We start from the raw sequence: 21859 nt of genomic DNA, 5'->3' as shown, positions 1-21859 counted from the left end.
GTTCATCTTTTCAAAATTTACTCCTTGGTAACTCCACAGTTCTACAATAATGTGTGAAGCCAAGTCACACAAGCTTTATAATGTATTCATAAATAATTTGGAAATAAACATATGCAATACAGTATAGAAGAAGGAGGGGACATTGAGACAATTCCTAAAATAGATATATCTATTTAAGAAGAAAGATAGGAAATGAGAGCAAACAGGATTTGTAAATGTGCCACACTTTTCTTTATATTTATTTTAAAGTCAAGGATTTCAATTGACTACATATACAGTACCCCAAAAGGCAATGCTAATAATTATTAGTGCATATAAAAAATGTTTTTAACCTAACTATATCCAAGCATTAAAAGCACAACTGAATAAGCCAAATAATACTGTGTGCACAAAAGTGTTCCTTACTCAAGTAAATATGCTGATAGTATGGTACATCAAACTATTTATTACCTGCATATTCCAGAACAATAGTGAGAGCCTAAATGGAGAACACTGTAAATCATTTGCTCAAATCAATGAAAAAGCAACCAAATAAAATTCTCTGGTAATAATAATGACCAACTGCTATGCAACTGATTGTATCACAGTGTAAGTGTAAATAATCAGTTTTTTAGACTACTGAAATAAGTGGACTAATTATTTCATGATCATATTTCAATTATGTAATTGACCATGAAATATTCTAATTTTTTAACCAGTAAATATTCTACTCAGCTATCACTATAAAAATAGAATAGTTTATTTACATAAGAAAACATATTTCCTTTTTTTGTTTGTTTTTTGAAACGGAGTAGCTGGGATTACAGGCACCTGCCACCACGCCCGGCTAATTTTCATATTTTTAGTAGAGACGGGGTTTCGGGGTTTCGCCATGTTGACCAGGCTGGTCTCAAACTCCTCACCTCAAGTGATCCGCCTGCCTCGGCCTCCCAAAGTGCTGGGATTACAGGTGTGAGCCACTGCGCCCGGCCAAGGAAACATATTTCCTAACAGAGTAATAGAAATTACTGTAAATGGTCACAATATCACTAGAATTGAATTTTGTCCCTTTCAAAAATATGTCAGAATAATAAAGAGAATATAGAAAACAATCATTTTTTCAAAGTTTTTTAATTGTTACCAATGCCATTTTACTACTTTTTATCTTTTTCATGCAGTTTCAGAAGAAATTAGCAATATCTAACTCTCTTTTCATAGTCATACTGATTTCAAGAGTTTCAGTCTCTGGGACATAGAATGCTTTGGCACTGGCACATTCCACCAGCTCAGGAAGAGTTATCAGCAGCTTCCTAAAAAAAACAATAACAAAATGAAACCTTAGCTTCCTAAAATGATGTATCACTTTCAATAAGACAATTGCAAACAACATATGCCACTAGAATGTTAGAAACCAACCCCCCCCCCAATATTTAGATAGTGTAAATATTGGATCAAAAATATGCCTAAATAACGCAAACAGTATACCAGTTTTTTTGGACTTAAAAATCCAAGCAGTTGTTTTGGCGCCCTTATTTTTCTCCGAATTGACCTCATTTTACATAGTCTCAGGCTATGTTTACAGGCATAGAAATAGAACTATGCAACTTTTAAGTTTGCTGGACAGATCTGTTGCCACTCGTACTTATGTATAGATGCAATGTGGCCAACGGATACAAATTTGAGAATTGGAATGGCTCTATAACACTTCTGCTAACACAGATTTAAGCAGAGTCTCTACCACAGGTGTAGTTTTTGAAACTGAGGCTGGGAATGATTTCAACACCAAATCAATGAAAGTGCTTCTCTCTCCTTGCTTCTGATTCTTTCTACTATGCATTGACAAAAATTCCCTGTGATAGATTGCTAGGTTTATTTTGTGGTTTATAGTTCAGTTGCTGGATAGTTTTATGCTTTAGATGCATTGCTGGGATGAGACATCCATAATTCTGCCGTATTGGCATGAATCTAAATTATGCATGGGGTCAGCACATGCTGGTTTTGGAAGAAAATTAAATGCATGAAACACTTGTTACCTCGCATTTTCAGTAGAGAAGGTCTGAGTATCTCTATAAAAGGTGGACAGGATGCTCTTTTAGAAGGTATAATATCCAAATAAGTAAAGGAATGTGGTATTTTTAGGGGCACTTATTGGGTTCTTGAATTGAGAACTAGTATGTATTTGAAAACAAAACCCTTGAAAATCAATTCCTTCTTTATTCCTTTGCAAAAACCTGAGTTCAGATGACTGGGTTAATTAAAAGTATTTATTACACATTTATGGAACCTGAAGGATAAATTTTCTGTGACTCTTGTTCCATTCCATGTGGGGTAGGGAAAACACTTCACCTGAATACGTTGCCATTAAGTGGCAATGCATTTTAATGTAGACTGTAATATTTGGCATCTCAGGAAAAAAAAGTGAGTGCAAAAGCCGTTTAGAGCCCATCCTTTGAAGCTATTTACAATATAGGTTGTGCTAGACTTAGATTTCCTTTATACTTTATTCTATAAATGATAATATATTCACTTTTAAAAGAAAGCAAAGCTTAGTATGGTAGCTTCATTGCACTAAAAGACAACTATAAATCAGCTGAAGAAGGAGTTCCAATGACAATGTGCACTTCTTTGTCCAGAGAGAAATAAATTCAAAAGAGACAGTTAGTGGCCATTGGAATGATCCATCTACGCCTGCATTTCTGTGTAGTTCTAAGTAGTATGGCTTCACATAATAAAATGTTGAACAGTAGAACTGTACAACTGATTTAGGCTCTTAGGAGAAGGGAAATATTTTTGTCGTCTGTTTTACTGTCTTATTATCTATACTGAGATTTATATTTAAACAAAATAAAAATTCTCCAAATACTTATCCATGTACAATTCATGGAAGGACAGAAATGTATCTTATCTCGGTGCTCCCTTAGTGTCTAGTGGAAGACTTTATAAATGTTGAGTGAATAAATAAATGAATGAGTGAGTAAATAAATGAAGCAAGTATTCAGGTCACCACAAAATAACATTTGAATAATTACCATAGATTAGTACTGTAAGATATGAACAAACATTTAAACCCAATACCTCTACTTTTACATTGACAATGTATTTGCATTTTCAGAAGTTACAGTCTTGGCAGTGATCAAAGGTTCATCCAGCGTTAATTTTCATTAGAAATTAAATGCAAACAATAATACATGAATGTAAATACAAAAATAAATCTCTACAGTAAACTCAAGTTTAGAGACTTACATGCTTATATTTATATTAGAGAGTTTAAGTTGATGTTGCTCACAAGAGATTTAAGCAAAAGACATCCTGGTTCCCAGCATATTCGCATAATGAAATTTTTATCTTATATAATTAACAAAATTATTTGACTTACATATCTGGGTTAAAAACCTTTTTAAGGTTTACTGAAGGAGACATAACTATTTTCAAAGAAAGTGCAGAAATAGCTACTGAGCTGCAACTCAACCATTTCATTTAGAAAACTTCTTTTTTAGGTATTAGTCTTTGAAAATCAGTCAATTCCCAATCTGAACTAAAGGAGCACAGCAAATGTGTGAGTAATCTAAAGCAGCACTCAACCAAAAATTAGCTTACATTTGTCTTTAGAATGTGTTATTATTATCACATTCAAGGTATTCATTTATGAAATTCTTAGAATTCACTTAGAAAAATAATGAAATCTCATATAAAGACTTAAGAGATCCTGGTAAATTATCCAATTTTCTCCGTCTTTCCTCCTCTGCATTTACTCCATGTTGGGTATCTACATGCCAAAACAACCAATTGAAAAAAGTGAAGAATTTGGTAAACTGCTTTATTTATTTTGGTAAATACCTGGGTTTTATTGATAATTCGAATGCAATTGACTATTGTTTGACAGAAACCACTGGTCAATTCAGTTAAAATAAATTCGCTTGTTTCTGCCTTATAGATACAAAAACAGAATGCCCTCTCAAACCTTTCTTGGATTGGATAAACATAGTGTTATATGAAGTTAAAGTTAGAAACTAAAGAAAGTAGGTGTGAATATCAATAAACTCGAAAACAAGACACATTCCTGATAATGCAATTTCAGAGAAAAGCATGGCTCTAAAGGATTCTCAAGTATTTAGGAAACATGATAAAAACCTTAATTATATCTTCTGTCTTCTATCTTAGTTAAGCAGGTTTTCTTAAGAGATGGTACCTCTCTGCACTATGCATTTAATATATAAGTACATTATGATCCAAAGGACCTACTGTGTAGCCCATGTTCTATGTGGAAAAGTATATTTAACCCAAAATGTATCCTCACAGAACAAACATCTCATGTTATAAAAATTGTATTCAGTATTTCTGCTGTCTCCGTCAATCTTTAGGTAGCTGCTATGGCTGTGCCGTCATTACAGATATCCATCAGAATCCACTAAATGAAAGTCTTACAGACAGTGAGAATGGCTAGGGAAACGGAAATTAACTCCATGGTGTGTAGACATATGTGTGCTTTTAACAAGCTTGCAAATATCATGGAAGATTGTTCATCTAACCAATTTTCCTTGTAAAGGTTATGTGGAAGAGTAAATTCGTGTATCAAATGCAACAGAAAGGGTACAATACGCCTTGAAGTAAACAGCAGAAATAGTGAATATAATTTTTATAACATGAGATGATTGTTCTGTGAGGATACATTTTTGAAATGATGTAAATAATGAGAAAACATTTGATACATATTTATCTGTAGACCATTTTGGGTTAAATGCATTTACTATAGAAGCCAAGATTAAGCTACATATGCATATTGGGTTGTTTACACATAGGAATCTTTTGTATGAGGGATCTCCTTGTCATTTTCTTGAAGTCCTAAGCTCAACAAAGGAGAATTACAGGTACTGATAATGGAAGGAAGAAAATGTGCCAGCAACTGCCTGCCTCCCAAATCTAGTTTGAAATGTTCATGAGTTACAGAGTTAGGACCACTGCAATGAACCAGTATGTGCTCACTGCTCTATATTCAGATAAGATGTGCACAAAGCAGTGAGGTATTTAGATAGTAACTGATGGCAAGACCTTTTTGTTGATTTAAATGAAAACAATCAAATTTAACCTTACAGCCCCACAAAATGACAAAAGTGTAAAGATATTGCTTCCCTTATGTAATCAATGTACAAAAACCACATATAAGACTTACAACTTAATGGCATTTTCATTTCTAGTAATTTTTTCTGACAGATAAACTGTATCTGGGTGTCAAGAATTGTGTTTTGATAGCGTTAACCCACTCCAAATGTACGGATGCAAAGTAGAAAAAAGCCCAAGTATTTCCAAACATATTTATATTTATATTAATGTAGATCAAACATTTGAACGATTAACAAAATTTTCCACTTTTCTTCAGACTTTAGGGGTGATACAAAATAACTGTACATTAAAAAAAATTGACTGAAGACTCATTAATATTATAATACACTATTCCAGTTCTAAGTTTTACTCACTTCTGAGGAGTACGAAGGTCAAGGATTGTTTCCTGGATATCAATTTGAATATCAGAAGGGTTTGTATTTGGCAATTTAATTTTAGCCTGAAAGAGAAAATGAGAAGAAAAATACTGATATCTTAGAGAGCAATTAATTTGAAGAATGTAAGAATATATGGGGAAAAGAGACTAATATTTATTGTCAACTATGTGCCAGGCTATGCCCTATCTTTATGTCAATCTTGAGCAGCAGAGATTATTATCCCCATTTTACAGATGGAGAAACTACAACAGAGAAATTTAGTGAGTGGCCCAAGGGTAACCTCCTGTAATCTGACTAAGGTTTCTGGCTCCAAAGCTATACAGAAACACTTTGGTTACTTGACTGTAACCTTCATTTTCTGAAGGTACATAGCAGTATGCCTGTTAGAGTTGGGGACCTTCAACTGCCTTTATATCAGTTGGCAATTTGTATAAAAAAAGTTTAGCTCTCATGTTGGGTATGAGTTGGTGATGCCATCTTATAGTCTTCTGGCATAAATTTCCATACCACATTTTCTAGGGAGGTGTGGGAGTTCAGCTGTTATGTTATCAAAACAAAAGAGAAATAACAATATGACTTCCACCTCTCCAAAAGGACAACTTATTGGTTTAGTAAGATTTCACTCTAAATGTTTCATCTCAATTACCATATGGCCCAGCAATTCCACTCCTGGGTATGTACCCAAGAGCACTGAAAACAGGTTTTCAAACAAAAACATGTACATAATGTTTTTGCTTATAGGAGCCCTATTCATAATAGTCAAAAGGTGTAAGCAACCCAAATGTGCATCAACTGATGAATGGAAAAAACAAAATGTGTTGTATCCATACCATGGAATATTATTCAGCCATAAAAAGGAATAAAGTACTGTTATATGGATGAATCCTGAAAACATTATGCTAAGTGAAAGAAACCAGGGACAAAATGTCACATATTATAGGATTCTATTTATATGAAATGTCCACAATAGGCAAATCTTTGTTTTGTTTTGTTTTTTTGTGGGAGACGCAGTCCCTCTCTGTTGCCCAGGCTGCAGTACAGAGGGGCAATCTCGGCTCACTGCAACCTCTGCCTCCCAGGTTCAAGCAATTCTCCTGCCTCAGCCTCCAGAGTAGCTGGGACTATAGGTGCATGCCACCACGCTCGGCTAATTTTTTGTATTTTTAGTAGACGGTGTTTCCCCATGTTAGCCAGGATGGTATTGATCTCCTGAGCTTGTGATCTGCCCGCCTCAGCCTCCCAAAGTGCTGGAATTACAGGTGTAAGCCACCGCGCCCAGCCCACAATAGGCAAATCTATACAGACAGAAAAGAGATTGGTGGTTGCTAGGGGCTGGGGAAATGGAGAAGAGGGAAGTAACTGCTTAATGGGTATGGAGTTTCCTTTAGCACTGATGAAAATGTTCTGGAATTAGATACTGGTGATGGTTGCACAACATCGTGAATATACTAAATGTCACTGATGGTAAATTTTATACTATGTGTATTTTTACCACAACACAAAGTCTATCTCTTACTCTCTACATGCTTTCTCTTTCTGATGGAAGTTGATGTCTATATATAGGATAGCATGGCATATGGTTTCCATAAACAAAGAAATGAAGAAAATGCAGCCTAAGGTTCAGGTAAATTATGAAGCTTTCTCTAAAATGAGATAGAAGACTTGAAATATTGGACATCTGGTGAATTCATGGCTCTAATGGCCAGAGGGAAAGCAGTAAGTTATGAGGAAAATACATATCAAATAAATAATGTGACAAATTGAGATTTCTTGTAAGAAGCTTAAAGTAGGCAGTTGTGTTTTTGCAATATAATGTGTTTGGAGCAATACATGCTTGTGAGTTATATTTTACTTTATTAAATCTGTATATAAACAAAGATTTGTAAATAGAGCTCTACAGGTGCTACTATCTAAATACTATAGCTAACATTTTCATTCAACAAAAAATTGCCTCCTAATTTATATTTTGAAAATTTGGATCTTCATAATCAGAGATGCTACAAGTGAGAGACATACAGTTCTCAGGGGGTAGTTACAGGTGCTCTGCCTCAAAGTAAATGGGCATTCTATTCGACAAAGAACGTCCCATCCATTTTTACTCTAATACTCAGGTCTGATAGTCAAATTGAGATCTTTAACGTCACATGTTAACTCATGTCACCTCAAAGAAGAGATACAAATATTTGTTTCTTTAGTCTGAAATGTTTAGAATTTTCATGGCAGAATATTATTTTTCCAGGGTTAAAATGCCAATTGAGAAAGGAAAAAATTATGACACGCAAAATTTAGATACAATTTCTGGGTAGAACTTTAAAGTGGTTCTGAAAATCATTTGCTGTTCTAGTGAAGGGCAATTCAGAAACAACTCACTAATTTTTCTTCTTAAGGAAATTAAAATTATATACTACAGTGGTTTCAGAGAAGAGACAAGAGAAGGCACAAATTAGGTGGAATCGCACACATTAATATCTTGCAAGACAGAAGACTCAATGAGGAATCTTAACAGAAAAACAACTCCTGACATATGCATGAGATTTTTTCAGCAATACTTTAAAACAAATATCTGGAATACAGACATGGATATTAATTGACCTCTAACTGATTGCGCTCAAGACCTAACTTGTTAAACATTAGTAAATATAGGACGATGTCACTGACCAAACAATTTAAAGGGATTGATGTTCCTTTCTTTACATAGGGTGCAAATTGAATTTGTTTTAAAGAATAAGTTATTTTAATAGGTAAACTAAGGAAAACTTTAAAAATTCATTGGGAAACTTTTAACCTTTTGAGAACTCAACCTTTGGAATCAAACTTAGGTTTAAATTCTGTTACATTTTAAAAATTAATTATTTATTTTTGAGACAGGCTCTCACTCTGTCACCCAAGCTGGAGTGCAGTGGTGTGATCACGGATTACTGCAGTCTTGACCTCCTGGGCTCAAGCAATTCTCCTGACTCAGCATCCTGAGTGTCTGGGACCACAGGTGCGCACCACCACACCTGGCTAATTTATTTTTATTTTTATTTTTGTAGAGAGGGGTCTTGTTATATTGCTCGGGCTGGTCTCAAATTCCCGGGCTCAAGTGGTCCTCCCATCTTGGCCTCCCAAAGTGCTGGGATTACAAGTGTAAGCCACCATGCCCAGCCCCTTATTATTTATTGTTTACTGGTCATCTATTATTGCATAACAAATTATACCTTCCCCCAATTTATAACTCAAAACAACAATAAACATTTATTATCCCACATGTTTTCGTGCATGAGGAATTTGGAAATGGCTTAGCTAGATGGTTCTGGCTTAGGCTCTATTATGAGACTGTAGTCAAGATGTTGGCTGTGGCTGTAGACATCTGAAGGTTTGACTAGGGCTAGGGGATCTGTGTCTAAGATAGTTCACTCACATGGCTGTTTGTAAGGGGCCTCAGCTCTTCACCACATGGACTTCTTCATAGTGTTGCTTGAGTGTCCTTAGGATACAACAGCTGTATTCTCCCCAGAGTAAAGGATCCAAAAGATGAAGGCAGAAGCAATGCCTTTTTTAGAATGTAGCCTCATAGATTACACTTTTTCATTAAGAAAAAATCTTATTAGTTATACAGGTCAGCCCTACTCAATATGGGAGGGGGCTACACAAAGAGAAGAATATCTGGAGGTGAGAATTATTGGGTGCCATGCTGGAAGCTGGTTACCCCAGTATCCATCACTAACTTTATTTCAAATATCTGCCTTCTGTCCTTACAAATAAAAAGTAACAGGAAAAAAGCCCATAATTTAAGGTTTGTGAGATCCCTACTTCCCACTTTCAGCTTCTCTTCAGGCAAGTAGTAAAAACTACTCAGTCTCTCTCTGGGAATTTACTTCGAGGCTTCCCTCAAGAGAGGTAAAGGAAGGTTAAAGTGCTTGCAAATTGTTTTCCTCGGCCTTCATTTATTGTCCTCTATGTGCTGTGAGAGAGCTGACTTACTAGGGGAGTCATTATTGAGTGATTATTATTGTGAGTTTCAAATCTCTTCTTTCCTGTCATGTTTTTATGAGAGATGTATATGACAAGATGGTTCCTGAAAGGTCATATTCCTATAATTTGTAAGTGATTAACAGGCTTCTCAGCTCCTCAGATAAATGTCTATGATCATATTATAAGATGTTTGAAAATTGACAAGAGAAGTCCAAATAGTAGGTGTTCCATGGAGGTCATCCATTCTAGGTTTCCTCTTGAACTGTCACTTCATCACCACGATGAGAAGAATAAGTAAAAAACATCTTATATGTAACTTGACCAGCACTATTTACTGATATTTCAGTGAAGCTGCTTCACTGAAGGGTTTGGACTGACACTTTGGAAGATATTCTAAATTAATTTATTTGTGGGTTCTAGATATTATAAGAATATTTCCATTTGACAGAAATACAGCAACCACTCCTTGCACATTTGATTCTTAGGAAAGAAGGCTATTTGAGTTCCCATTTGAAACTTAACAATATTAGGAAATTCTGATTAACAGAAAAAGTTTGGGTAGATTTCATTCTGAATTGCTTCAACTGTTTAATTTCCCATTGTTTAACTATAGAAACATGTATGAGATGTTTTTTTCCACTGCAGCCATATTAAGTATTTTATAAAAACTCTCATGAAGAATGATAATCTATAGGAACATTTTAAAAAATTAAAGGTATTAGATCTCTGCTTTGAAATTATAAAAAGATTTACCTCTGAACTATAAAAATATAGAGGTATGTATTGTACAAAACTAGGGCAAAGGCCCAATAGGTCATGTTTTCAAATTGTTGGATAAATTTCAATAATGCTACCATTTTGAAACAGTCCAGTACTATATTGCCACACCTGTCTTTTTAAAAATGCTTCATAGATGCATACCTCCTCTCCATCACAGGGGTCAAGAGTAAGCTCAACTCACTCTGTAGTAAGAACATTCATCTACAGACACCCATATCTCCATTGGCACTCACCCTCTTCCCCAAAATAATCACAGCCTCACCACCACTACCTGTCTTGAGACCACCAGAACTAAATTCATTATGCTTTTAACTCTATTTGTCAATAACCATAAGAAGTCTCAGACTCCCAAATCATTGCTTATCACATAACTACCATATGGATCTTCATATCTCCTATTATGTCTCCATTTTCCATCCCTCATCAAATCCTGAGCCTTTTCCATTAGGTCCTCTGGAATACATAGTACATCATCCCTTATCTCTTAAGCCTCTTTGAATATTCTCAACTTCTTAATCTAACTGAAATCTGGATCTCCCCGATTACACTGCTTCCCCTATAGTCTTCTCAGTTGGCGCCAGTTTTTTTTCCCTCCTATTTCCTTTATAACACTGGGCCTGTCCCTTTCTTCCAGTTAAAAAAAAAATCTCATGTCCTCCATTATGCTAAGTGAAAAATGCCAGACACAGAAAGAAAAATACTGCATGATCTCTCTTAAATGTGGAACCTAAAAAATATCTAATACATATAAATAGAGAGAAGAACGGTGGTTACTAGAGGTGGGGTGGGAGATGAAGAGATGCAGGTCAAAGGGTACAAACTTGGGTTATTTAGCATGAATAAATCTAGAGCTCTAAGGTACAGCATGAGGACTATAGTTAATATTATACCAAGTAGTGGAAATCTTCTAAGAGAGTAGATTTTAGGTGCTCTTACCCCCCACATACACAGAAGATACTACCTGAGATGATAAATATATTAATTAGCTTGACTGTAGTAATCACTTTACTGAGAATATATCAAAACATCATGTTGTACACCTAAAACATATACAACGTAAAAACTCATGTTCTTACACGATACCACCTATTACCCATCTTGTTGGAATCGTTTACTACTTCCTGGGACACTTCCCCTGATTTCTCTAAGAATAGTTACTTGTTCTTTACTGATATTTCTAAGATTACCTCCTGTCTTAAATCTTGGCGTTTTAAATATTCACTTAGATTAACCTTTCTAGTCTGGGTGTGGTGTGCACACCTATAATCCCAGCGCTTTGGGAGGCTAAGATGGGCAGATCACTTGAGCTCAGGAGTTCAAGACCAGCCTGGGCAACATGGCAAAACCCTGTCTCTACAAAAAATACAAAAGTAGCTGGGCATGGTGGTGCGCGCCTGTACTCCCAGTTGCTTGGGAGGCTGGGGTGGGAGGATCACTTGAGTCCAGGAGGTCAAGGCTGCAGTGAGCCAAGATAACACCACTGCACTCCAGCCTGGGTGACAGAGCAAGACCCTGTCTCAAACAACAACAACAACAACAACAACAACAACAACAACAACAACAAAACCCTTAATAACATTGGAACCTCACTTCCTCATCTCTTTCAGGTGTCTGCTCAAATATTGCCTTCTTAGTGAAGGCTTTCATGACCACACTATTAAAAATTTCAGCCACCACCAACTCTAGTATGCCCTATCACTTCCTCCCCCTTTTCTCCTCAGAGCATTTTCACCTTCTAATGTACAATACAATTTATGTGTTTATTTTATTTATCTCTTCCACAATAAGGTAAGCTCTGTGAAGGCAGTGATGTTTATGTTTTGTTTACTGTGCTATCCTCTATACTTAGAACAGTACCTCTTGATTCCTGTGATGGGAGAGGAGTCATGCATCTATGAACTATTTTTAAAAAGACAGGTATGGTAATATGTTGGGAAAAAGGCTTATGGGGTGCCTGCATGAACTGGCCATAAAAATATGGGACAATAAGTTGTGGAAAGCCACAAGAGGCCTCTGAGGACTCTTGATTCCTGTGATGGGAGAGGAGTCATGCATCTTGAACTATTTTTAAAAAGACAGGTATGGTAATATAGTACTGGACTGTTTCAAAGTGGTAGCATTATCAAAATGTATCCATCTGGCCAGACACAGTGGCTTATGTATGTAATCCTGGCACTTTGGGAGGCCAAGGTGGGTGGATCACTTCACACCATGAGTTTGAGACCAGCCTGACCAACATGGTGAAACCACATCTCTAGAAAAAATACAAAAATTAGCCAGGTGTGGTGGCATGCACCTGTAATCCCAGCTATTCAGGAAGGTGAGGTGGGAGAATCACTGGAACCCGGGAGGTGGAGGTTGCAGTGAGCCAAGATTGCACCACTGCACCCTAGCCTGGGCAACAGAGTGAGACCTTGTCTCAAAAAACAAAAGGAAAAAAAAGAAATCTATCCATCAATTTAAAAAGATGACCTACTGGTTTTTTGCCCTAGTTTTGGACAATACACACCTCTACATTTTTATACTTCAGAGGTAAATATTTTTATAATTTCAAAACAGAGACCCATCACCTTTAATTTTTTTTCATTTTCCTATAGCTTATCATTGTTAATGAGAGTTTTCATAAAATACTTAGTGGCAAATCATAGGCACTCAACAAATATTTGTTGATTAAATGAATGAATGAATGCAAGGATGGTTCCATATTAAGAAACTTGCCAATACAATTTACCAATAGATAAAAACTAAAAAATCATATGATCTTCACAAATGGTAAAGAGGCATTTGATTAAATTCATCATCTATTCTTACTTAGAACTCTTAAAATAAGAATAGATGAACAGATCCTTAACACATACCCCAAAAGTCAGTATCTAACCAAATGAAGAAACACTAGAACCATTCCAATTAAAGTGAGAAATTTATATTTTTGTTCCCATTAACCAACCCCCCACTTCCCCTCCCTCAATGACCCCTCCCATTCTCTGGTAACCATCCTTCTACTCCCTATGTCCATGAGTTCAATTGTTTTGATTTTTAGATCCCACAAATAAGTGAGAAAGTGTGATGTTTATCTTTCCGTGCCTGGCTTATTTCATGTAACATAATGATCTCCAGTTTCATCCATGTTGTTTCAAATGACAGGATCTCTTTTTTTAATGGCTGAATGGTGTATCTCTATTACATACTCATATTTTTTTAATTTTTAAAAATTTAAAGTGAGAAATAAGAAATAAAGTTCAGTATTCACTATTATTGCATAATATAGTTCTGGAGGTACTAACATGCAATTAAACAAGAAATAGGTTAAAATGATTGGAAAGGAAGAAGTAAAATTTCATTATCTGAGGGACTAGGTTGAATACCTAGGTGGAATGAATAACAAGGAATCGGGAAATAACTTGGCATATTGAAGGATCAAAAAGAAGGCCAGGATAAGCAGAACATAACAAACAAGGAAGAAAGTGTCACATTGGATGAAACTGTAAAAGTAGGTAAGGGTCAGATCAGACGGAGCCCTTCCCTACTTTTAAGATAAGGAGTTTGGATTTTGTTCTGTAAGTGGAACAGGAAGCCATTGAGGGCTGTAAGCAAAGAGGTGATGTGGTCTGATTTACTTTTTTTTTTTTTTTTTTTTTTTTGAGACAGAGTCGCCCAGGCTGGAGTGTAATGGCGTGATCTCTGCTCACTGCAACTGCTGCCTCCCAGGTTCAAACAATTCTCCTACCTCAGCCTCCCAAGTAGCTGGGACTACAGAAGTGCACCACCATGCTCGGCTAATTTTTGTATTTTTAGCAGAGACAGGGTTTCGCCATGTTGGCCAGGCTAGTCTCGAACTCCTGATCTCAGGTGATCCACCCGCCTCGGCCTCCCAAAGTGCTGGGATTACAGGTGTGAGCCACTGTGCTTGGCCTTGATTTACTTTTAAAAAGGATCTCTTACACTCTGTGTGGAAAGGCTATAGGGAATGAAGAGTCAAAGCAGGGAGATAATGCCATTAGAGACTCATAATGGTCCAGATAGAGATGATGATGGTTAGTAACATGATAGCAATTGCAGTGGTAATGAAAATTAGATGGATTTAGAATATATTTTGAAGGTACAGCCAGTAATACTTGCTGATGGATTAGACGTGAAGTATAAAGGAAAGAGGAATGATGGATGATTTAGGTTTTTAGCTTGAGCAACTGGGTGAATGTTATTGCCACAAAGAAGATGAATGAGAAAAAGGTTTATGGAAGACAATTAAGAGTTCTGTTTTAGACATGTTAGGTTTGAGTTGTCTATTAAACAAGTAAGAGATGCCAAGTAAATAGTTATATGAGGCCGGGCATGGTGGCTCACGCCTGTAATCCCAGCACTTTGAGAGGCCGAGGTGGGCAAATCATGAGGTAAGGAGATCGAGACCATCCTGGCTAACACGGTGAAACCCCGTCTCTACTAAAAATACAAAAAATTAGCCAGGCACGGTGGCGGGCGCCTGTAGTCCCAGCTACTCCGGAGGCTGAGGCAGGAGAATGGCGTGAACCTGGGAGGCGGAGCTTGCAGTGAGCCGAGACCGCGCTACTGCACTCCAGCCTGGGTGACAGAGCGAGGGTTAAGAGTTATATGAATCCAAAGCCCATGGGAGAGTTCAGAGCTAGAGAGATAAATGATATTTAAAGCTATGAGACTAGGTGAAAAGAGAATAGGTAGAGAAAAAAAAGACATAGGTCAAATCTCCAGAGAACTTAAGGCAGAATAGGAAAAGCCAGTGACTTGCGAGTGAAAGAGAGGAGGAATGCCTAGTGATTTCGGAAGAAAAGAGTGAAGTCTTTCCTCACTCCTCAGTGAGAATGGGGTCATTAAAGTAAAGAGAAAACTGTGTTTCAAGGAGAGAGCAGGCCGGGTGCGGTGGCTCATGCCTGTAATCTCAGCACTTTGAAAGGTTGAGGCAGGCAGATCACTTGAGGCCAGGAGGTGGAGACCAGCCTGGGAACCTCGTCTCTACTAAAAATACGAAAATTAGCCAGGCGTAGTGGCGCGTGCCTGTTGTCCTAGGTACTCAGGAGGTTGAGGTAGGAGAACAGCTTGAACCCAGAAGGTGGAGTTTGCAGTGAGCCAAGATCACATCATTGTACTCCAGCCTCAACGACAGAGCGGGAATCTGTCTCAAAAAAAAAAAAAAAAAAAAAAAAAAAAAAAAAAAAAAAAGAGTAGTCAACAGGGTGGAATGCTGCTGAGTAGCAGCACCCTCATATCTTCAATCCCTCTTTATCTAACCAGTGTTTTTAAACTAGAGGAAAGCAATATGGGCATTTTGTGTAAGACAATTCTTCATTCTTGAGGACTATACCTCTTACTGCAAGATTTACGGCAACCCTGGCCCTGAATACTAAATGACAATAATATCCTGTAATCAGCTGGGCATGGTGGCCCATGCCTGTAATGCCAGCACTTTGGAAGGCCGAGGTGAGAGAATTGCTTGATCCCAGGAGTTTGAGACCAGTTTGGGCAACATAATGAGACCCTGTCTCTACAAAAAATAAAAAACAAAAATTAGCAGGGCATTGTGGCGCATGCCTGTAGTCCTAGCTACCAGAGAGGCTGAAGTGGAAGGATCGCTTGAACCCAGGAGTTTGAGGCTGCAGTGAACTGAGATCAAGCCACTACGTTCCAGCCTGGGTGACAGAGCAAGACCTTATCTCAAAAAAACAAAAAATTCTGTAATCATTGTGACAACCAAAAATGCCTCCACCTAGAGGCCCATACCATGACTACTTTTTTTTTTTTTTTTTTTTTAGTTTGTTCATTAGCTCTAGTGACACAGTAGGAACTAAATATTACATGGATGAATGCATGCATTCTTGTCATCAGCTAAAATGCATACATAAATCTCTCCTGTCTTAAAAAAACTCCCCTAAATCCTGCCTCCTTCTCAAAAATCATTTCCTCATTCTCCTCCTCTTCACCACTAAACTTCCTCAAAGAACAATCTATATTTGCTGGCTTCTCTTCCTCACTTCCTCTTCACTTCTCAGCTTTCTTCAATCTGGTGTTGGCCATGCCACCGAAGCTGCTCTCTTCCAAAGATCACCAAAGACTTCTTAACTGACAAATCTCAAAGTTCCTTCTGCATCCTAATCCTGCTTGACAGCAGCAGATACTACTATGGTTTCCCTCCCATCTCTGAATATCCTTCTCAGTTCCTCTACCTTTATTCATCCCTCAAGTATTGGTAATTTCCAAGGTAAATCTGTGAATCTGCTTGCATGGAATCAGGAGATTCTGCCAGGTCCAGCTCAAGGATTCCAGACCATGTGATTCAGATATTTTGATGAAACCTCCAAATGACATCATCAAAATGTAAAATTACTGCTACATATATGAAGTAATATGTGTATGACATCCTTTACCTTTATTCCATCCTTGACCATAGCCTATTTCAAACACACACACACTCTTTCTTTCAATTTTTCTCCAACTCATTATGATGGACTTTTATCATCAACTCTACTAATTTTGGTATTGCTTAAAATTTTACATATATATTACTTTCATAATCAGAAGTATACTGTCTATATGATTAGATTAGCTTTTAAGGAAGTACTTGTTACCATGTCTCCCAACCACCATCACTATGAAGGAGTGTTATGACATTAACTATAAATGTATATATTATGAATATATTACTGAGACAACTATTAGAAATTTAAGTGAAGGTTTACTGTGCTGCCTGGAACTGACAATAAGGAATCATAGTACAGATCAAATATCCTTCCCTCTGCCACATGGTCTGGTATACAACCAATCAAACAAGGTTAACATAATCAGGAAGCCTACCAAAAAAAAAAACTAGGTCCATCCTCTAGAGTGGAATAGAATGGAAAACAAAATCTATTTCATTATCAAGCAGCCAAATACATTTTTTCATTAAAAGTAAACAAATATAGGCTAGGCACAGTGCCTCACGCCTGTAATCCCAGCACTTTGGGAGGCCGACAGGTGGATCACCTGAGGTCAGGAGTTCAAGACCAGCCTGGCCAACATGGTGAAACCCCATCTCTACTAAAAATACAAAAATTAGCCAGGCTTGGTGGTGCATGCCTGGAATCCCAACTACTCGGGAGGCTGAGGCAGGAGAATTGTTTGAATCTGGGAGGCCGAAGCTATAGTGAGTTGAGGCTGCATTCCAGCCTGGGTAACAAAGTGAGCCTCTGTCTCAAAAAAAAAAAAAAAAAGAAAAAAGTAAACAAATATAACTGTTTTAACCTTAAGAAAGAAATCAGGATTTGAAGAGCAGACCATTCAGGAAGCAAGTGAATTCTTAGAGGATGAGCAAATACTTTGCTCAAAATGATTGATAGCACTTTCTGAGATAAATATGTATGATAAACCTGCGACTCCTGGTTGTGTCTGTCTGCCAGATGGTGACTGACTTCTATCCCATCCCTGACTCTCATCCCATTCTCAGTGAGATTTAAAGATGGGGGAAGAATCGTATCCTAGGGAGCAGGTGATGTTGGGAAAAAATAGGCTTAGTGGCTTGTTTCTTGGATATCAGAATGTCCCCTTATCAATATAGATCTATCAAAGTAAAACATCAAAATATGTGTTCATTCTAGGTAAAAGAGCATCAAGCTATCTGCAAGCTGCCTTTCCCCTCTTCTAGAACAAACAAAGGGTAATTTGGCAGAATACCAATAACCCTAGCCCCATTCATTTTTGGATTTTGGCACCATGGGTGAAAATGAGAATCTGCTGACCTATTTTTCCAATACACCCATCTCATTTCCTGCCACAAATAATCCTATGGAGAATTAGGGTATCTTGCTACATATTTTTGTACCTATAGTTCCTTTTTCCATACTCCTCAACTGGCACCCAAGAGGTCCAGTACTTCAGTCAGTCTGGCAATAACCAGTAGTCAGTAATAGCAAAACTGCAATTACTTTTGCACCAACCTAATAGCACACCCATTACAGTGAGAGCTTTGGGAAGAGGGATGGAGAATATAGGTAGAGGATAAAAAGAAAAACAAACAACTAAAACAAAATGAAATAAGCTAGGGCCTTCCACTCGTGGAGTTTAAAGAAAAGCATATATGTCACCAAGGAAAAAGAAGCCCTCTAGATTTCTTATTATTCTTCCATTAATGTATATGAGTATTTGAAACCTTTTAAGCCTGACCTTAGTTTATCAACTGTAATATCAGGATGAGAAATTAGATCAGCATCTTTCAAACTGTGTTCCAAGGAGCCTCAGCCATTTTCCTAAGAGCTGGCTCATGGGTGATAGTACCTTTTTAAACAAGGCAGTGGTACTTTTTACGTTTACTACACTGGGCTTACTCATAGAATTTTATTTGGAAAAAAAAAAGCTTGAGAGCCAGAAACAAAACAAAACAAACCTGTAAACCACTGGCTAGCTCTAGCTCTAGCTCTAAAATACCTAAATATAGATTAAGGCAAGGGAAACTTGGTGGCTACAAACTCAGGAGTAAAGCAGTTGCAGAGGATAACAATACGGCAGGGAGTATTTGGATAATGGGGCTCTTTGGGTTTGAGGTTCGAAGCTGAAGATATTCCTAATTCATAATTTTGTTTAGGACCGTCGCTTTGATTTAGGATTCATAAATCTTGCTTTCTTATTTGGAGTCTGGGGAGGGTAAAGGAAAGGATGGTCTTTGTGAATTTTTAAACCCAAATCACTTTTTGTACGTAAACAGATTGTACTCCTATTGCCTTACTCGGTTTAAGTAAGGGTTTTTTCTTAAAGTTTTTGGATTGGATTGTTACATATAGATCAGGTCCAGGACACAAATAACATATTTAGGCAATTCTCAGGTACAATTTTCCCCACATTTTAATGTTCCTGATATTGAGACGAACTGCACAGTCAATGGTGGTATAATATGGTATTATATCTATTTTCCTCTGAAACATTGTTATTGTTAAATAAATGGCACATTTACAATTTTATGATGCCTTAGATTCAAGGAAACACCATATTATCAAGAAGAATGATAAGCATCTACATTTGAGCAAGAGATACTTGAGATGGGCTCAACAACCTATTTACTCTGAGTCTTGTCAGTGGAGTAAGCAATGACAGTGGATGTCATCATTAGTATGCCTACAGGATAACATTCAAGCTACAAATAAAATCTACAAGCTTTTATCTTTTCTGAGAGTCAGCCTACTAGTCCATTATTACCTACACTTACTCTTTATTCTTGTTATATTCTCTGGTTACTCAAATATGCCATGCTATTTCATGCCTGGATACCTATGTGCTCTTACCTCTGCTTGGAATGCCCTTCTTAGAATGTTGTCCACTGTAGAAATATTATCCACTTGAAGTTGATCCCTTCCTGCTTTATGTCACTACGTACCTGAACCTGATATATGTCTTTATTTTTCTATCTTTAATTTTTATGGGTACATAATAGGAAAATATATTTATGGGGTGCATGAGATATTTTGATACAGGCATACAGCGTATAATAATTACATCGGGGTAAATGGGGTGGGTTTGTATCACCTAAATCATTCACCATTTCTTTGTGTTATGAACCTTCCAATTGTACTCCCTCAGTTACTCTAAAATGTACAACAAATTATTGCTGACTGTTATCCTTCTGTTGTACTATCAAATACTAGATCGTATTTATTGTATCTAACTCTATTTTTGTACCCACTAACTATCCCCACATTTCCAACCCCCACTGCCCACTACCCTTCCCAGTCTCTGGTAACCATCATTCTGTTCATGGTATATGCCTCTAAATATGTACTTACCATACTGAACTGCAGTGATTTATTAGGTGTCAATCTCCTTTACTGTAAATTCCTTGAGGACAATTAATTGTTTATCATTTATTTTTGTATCTCTAGTACTTAGGACAGTCCCTGGTATGTAGTAACATTCACTAAGTATTTAAAGATTTAATAAATGAAGAAGCAAAGAGAAATAAATGAAAGAAAAAGGAACAGTATACATGTGACAAAGTGCCACAGTATCAACAAATGTGTTATTTGCTGCTGCCTTTCAGTGGTGTCCATGACTTATCCCAACCTTCTGAACTTCTAGTAGACTTATAATTGTTTACAGTGAGTTTAATTCTTAATAATAAAATTGGTTCATTTATGTTAGTTTTGTCTCCCCAGTTGATTATAAATTCATTTGAGAGAAATATCAAGTCTTCTGTATATACTTATTGAGTTTTAGATAAACCATATATTCCTATTATGAGGTATGATTTAGTTTCCGAGATTCTTCATTCAGGATACCTTTATTATTAAAACTAGTGGCAATTTTTGCATGAGAGAAACTGTAAGGCTGGCAACAGTTTTATTTATTTAGGGCCTAGAATTCCTCCAGAATTTAGAGCAATCCCCAACACTACACATCAAAAACACAATTTTACAATAATTTAAGACAGAGGAATTTGAATCTTACTGGTAAAACCCTGGGAACTAATTACTTCAAGATTACTTGAAAGCTTAACTCATTAGAGTTTGAAAAATCCCCTGGGGTACTTAAAGCCACTATTCCCATTATGTTACTTGATTGAATTGAATGTCTTAGATTTTGCTAATAAGAGAAAACCTGAAGTTCATGCAAAAGAGAAATTCCATTTATCATTTGCTTAAGGAAAAAATATTACACATCTCCCATGGGCACCATGGTATTCTATAATGTATTGTAAGAAAGGAGGAAAAAAAATAGAAGCAAAGTTCCCGATCTCAAAAAATAAAATTTTAACACAAGAATTACTTGTTAATGTTGCTAAAATGAATCAAATTCCACACTGTAGGTTAGACCCAGATTTTTCAACAAGGTCATTATCAGGATGAAATAAGCAAAAGTAAGGTGGTATCATTGATATTGTTGGTATTGCCACAACTGTTATACAGAAACAGTGACCTGGTAAATAATGCCCTCCAACACTCTGTAGCGTCATTCAGATAAGAAAGCAAAGTAACATTTTAGATGTCTTAGTGTTTTTTGTTTTTTTTGTTTTGTTTTTTTTTTTTTTTTTTTGAGACGGAGTCTCGCTCTGTCGCCCAGGCTGGAGTGCAGTGGCGCCATCTCGGCTCACTGCAAGCTCCGCTTCCCGGGTTCACGCCATTCTCCTGCCTCAGCCTCTCCGAGTAGCTGGGACTACAGGCGCCCGCCACCACGCCTGGCTAAATTTTTGTACTTTTAGTAGAGACGGGGTTTCACCGTGGTCTCGATCTCCTGACCTCGTGATCCGCCCGCCTCGGCCTCCCAAAGTGCTGGGATTACAAGCGTGAGCCACCGCGCCCGGCCTGTCTTAGTGTTTTTAATCAGAAGTCAGATCCCCAAATTAAGAAAATCCCTTTTTAAGTCCCACATTGTAAGCTGAGTCATTATAAGAAATACAGAAATAAGAGATAAGACAGATGCGGGGAAGGAGATATTTCATTCTGATTGCCTGTCAATTCATCATAAGTTAATAACCAAACAGTTGGCATGCATGGGACGGAACTAGGATGGAAGAAAATCCAGTCCAATCCAATTGGGAAGTTTTAATAGGAACAAAAATAGAAACTGTGTATTGTGTCATATGATTCTATTATGTTTATTTGTAAATCTCATCCAAATGTGTAAACTTAGTTTATTTTGTACAAGTTAACAAT

The 21859-nt window shown here is 37.0% G+C and overlaps 1 protein-coding gene across 2 annotated transcripts in view; it reads right to left on the bottom strand.

The window, feature by feature from the left end:
* Positions 1 to 208: 208 nt before the first annotated feature.
* The window catches only part of DNAAF6 (dynein axonemal assembly factor 6), a 40423-nt gene continuing 18772 nt past the window's right edge, over positions 209 to 21859 (bottom strand). For both annotated transcript variants that reach the window (XM_055268563.1, XM_055268564.1), the window contains 2 exons: positions 5454 to 5539; positions 209 to 1289 (listed from right to left, as the gene is read on the bottom strand). In XM_055268563.1, the coding sequence (XP_055124538.1) occupies positions 1160 to 1289; positions 5454 to 5539 (216 nt within the window). In that variant the 3' untranslated portion in view covers positions 209 to 1159. The remainder of the gene's footprint in view (positions 1290 to 5453; positions 5540 to 21859) is intronic.

This window comes from Symphalangus syndactylus, chromosome X (assembly GCF_028878055.3).
Source record: "Symphalangus syndactylus isolate Jambi chromosome X, NHGRI_mSymSyn1-v2.1_pri, whole genome shotgun sequence".
In the NCBI taxonomy this organism is placed as follows: Eukaryota; Metazoa; Chordata; class Mammalia; order Primates; family Hylobatidae; genus Symphalangus; species Symphalangus syndactylus.
This window is presented reverse-complemented; position numbering and strand designations above follow the sequence as displayed.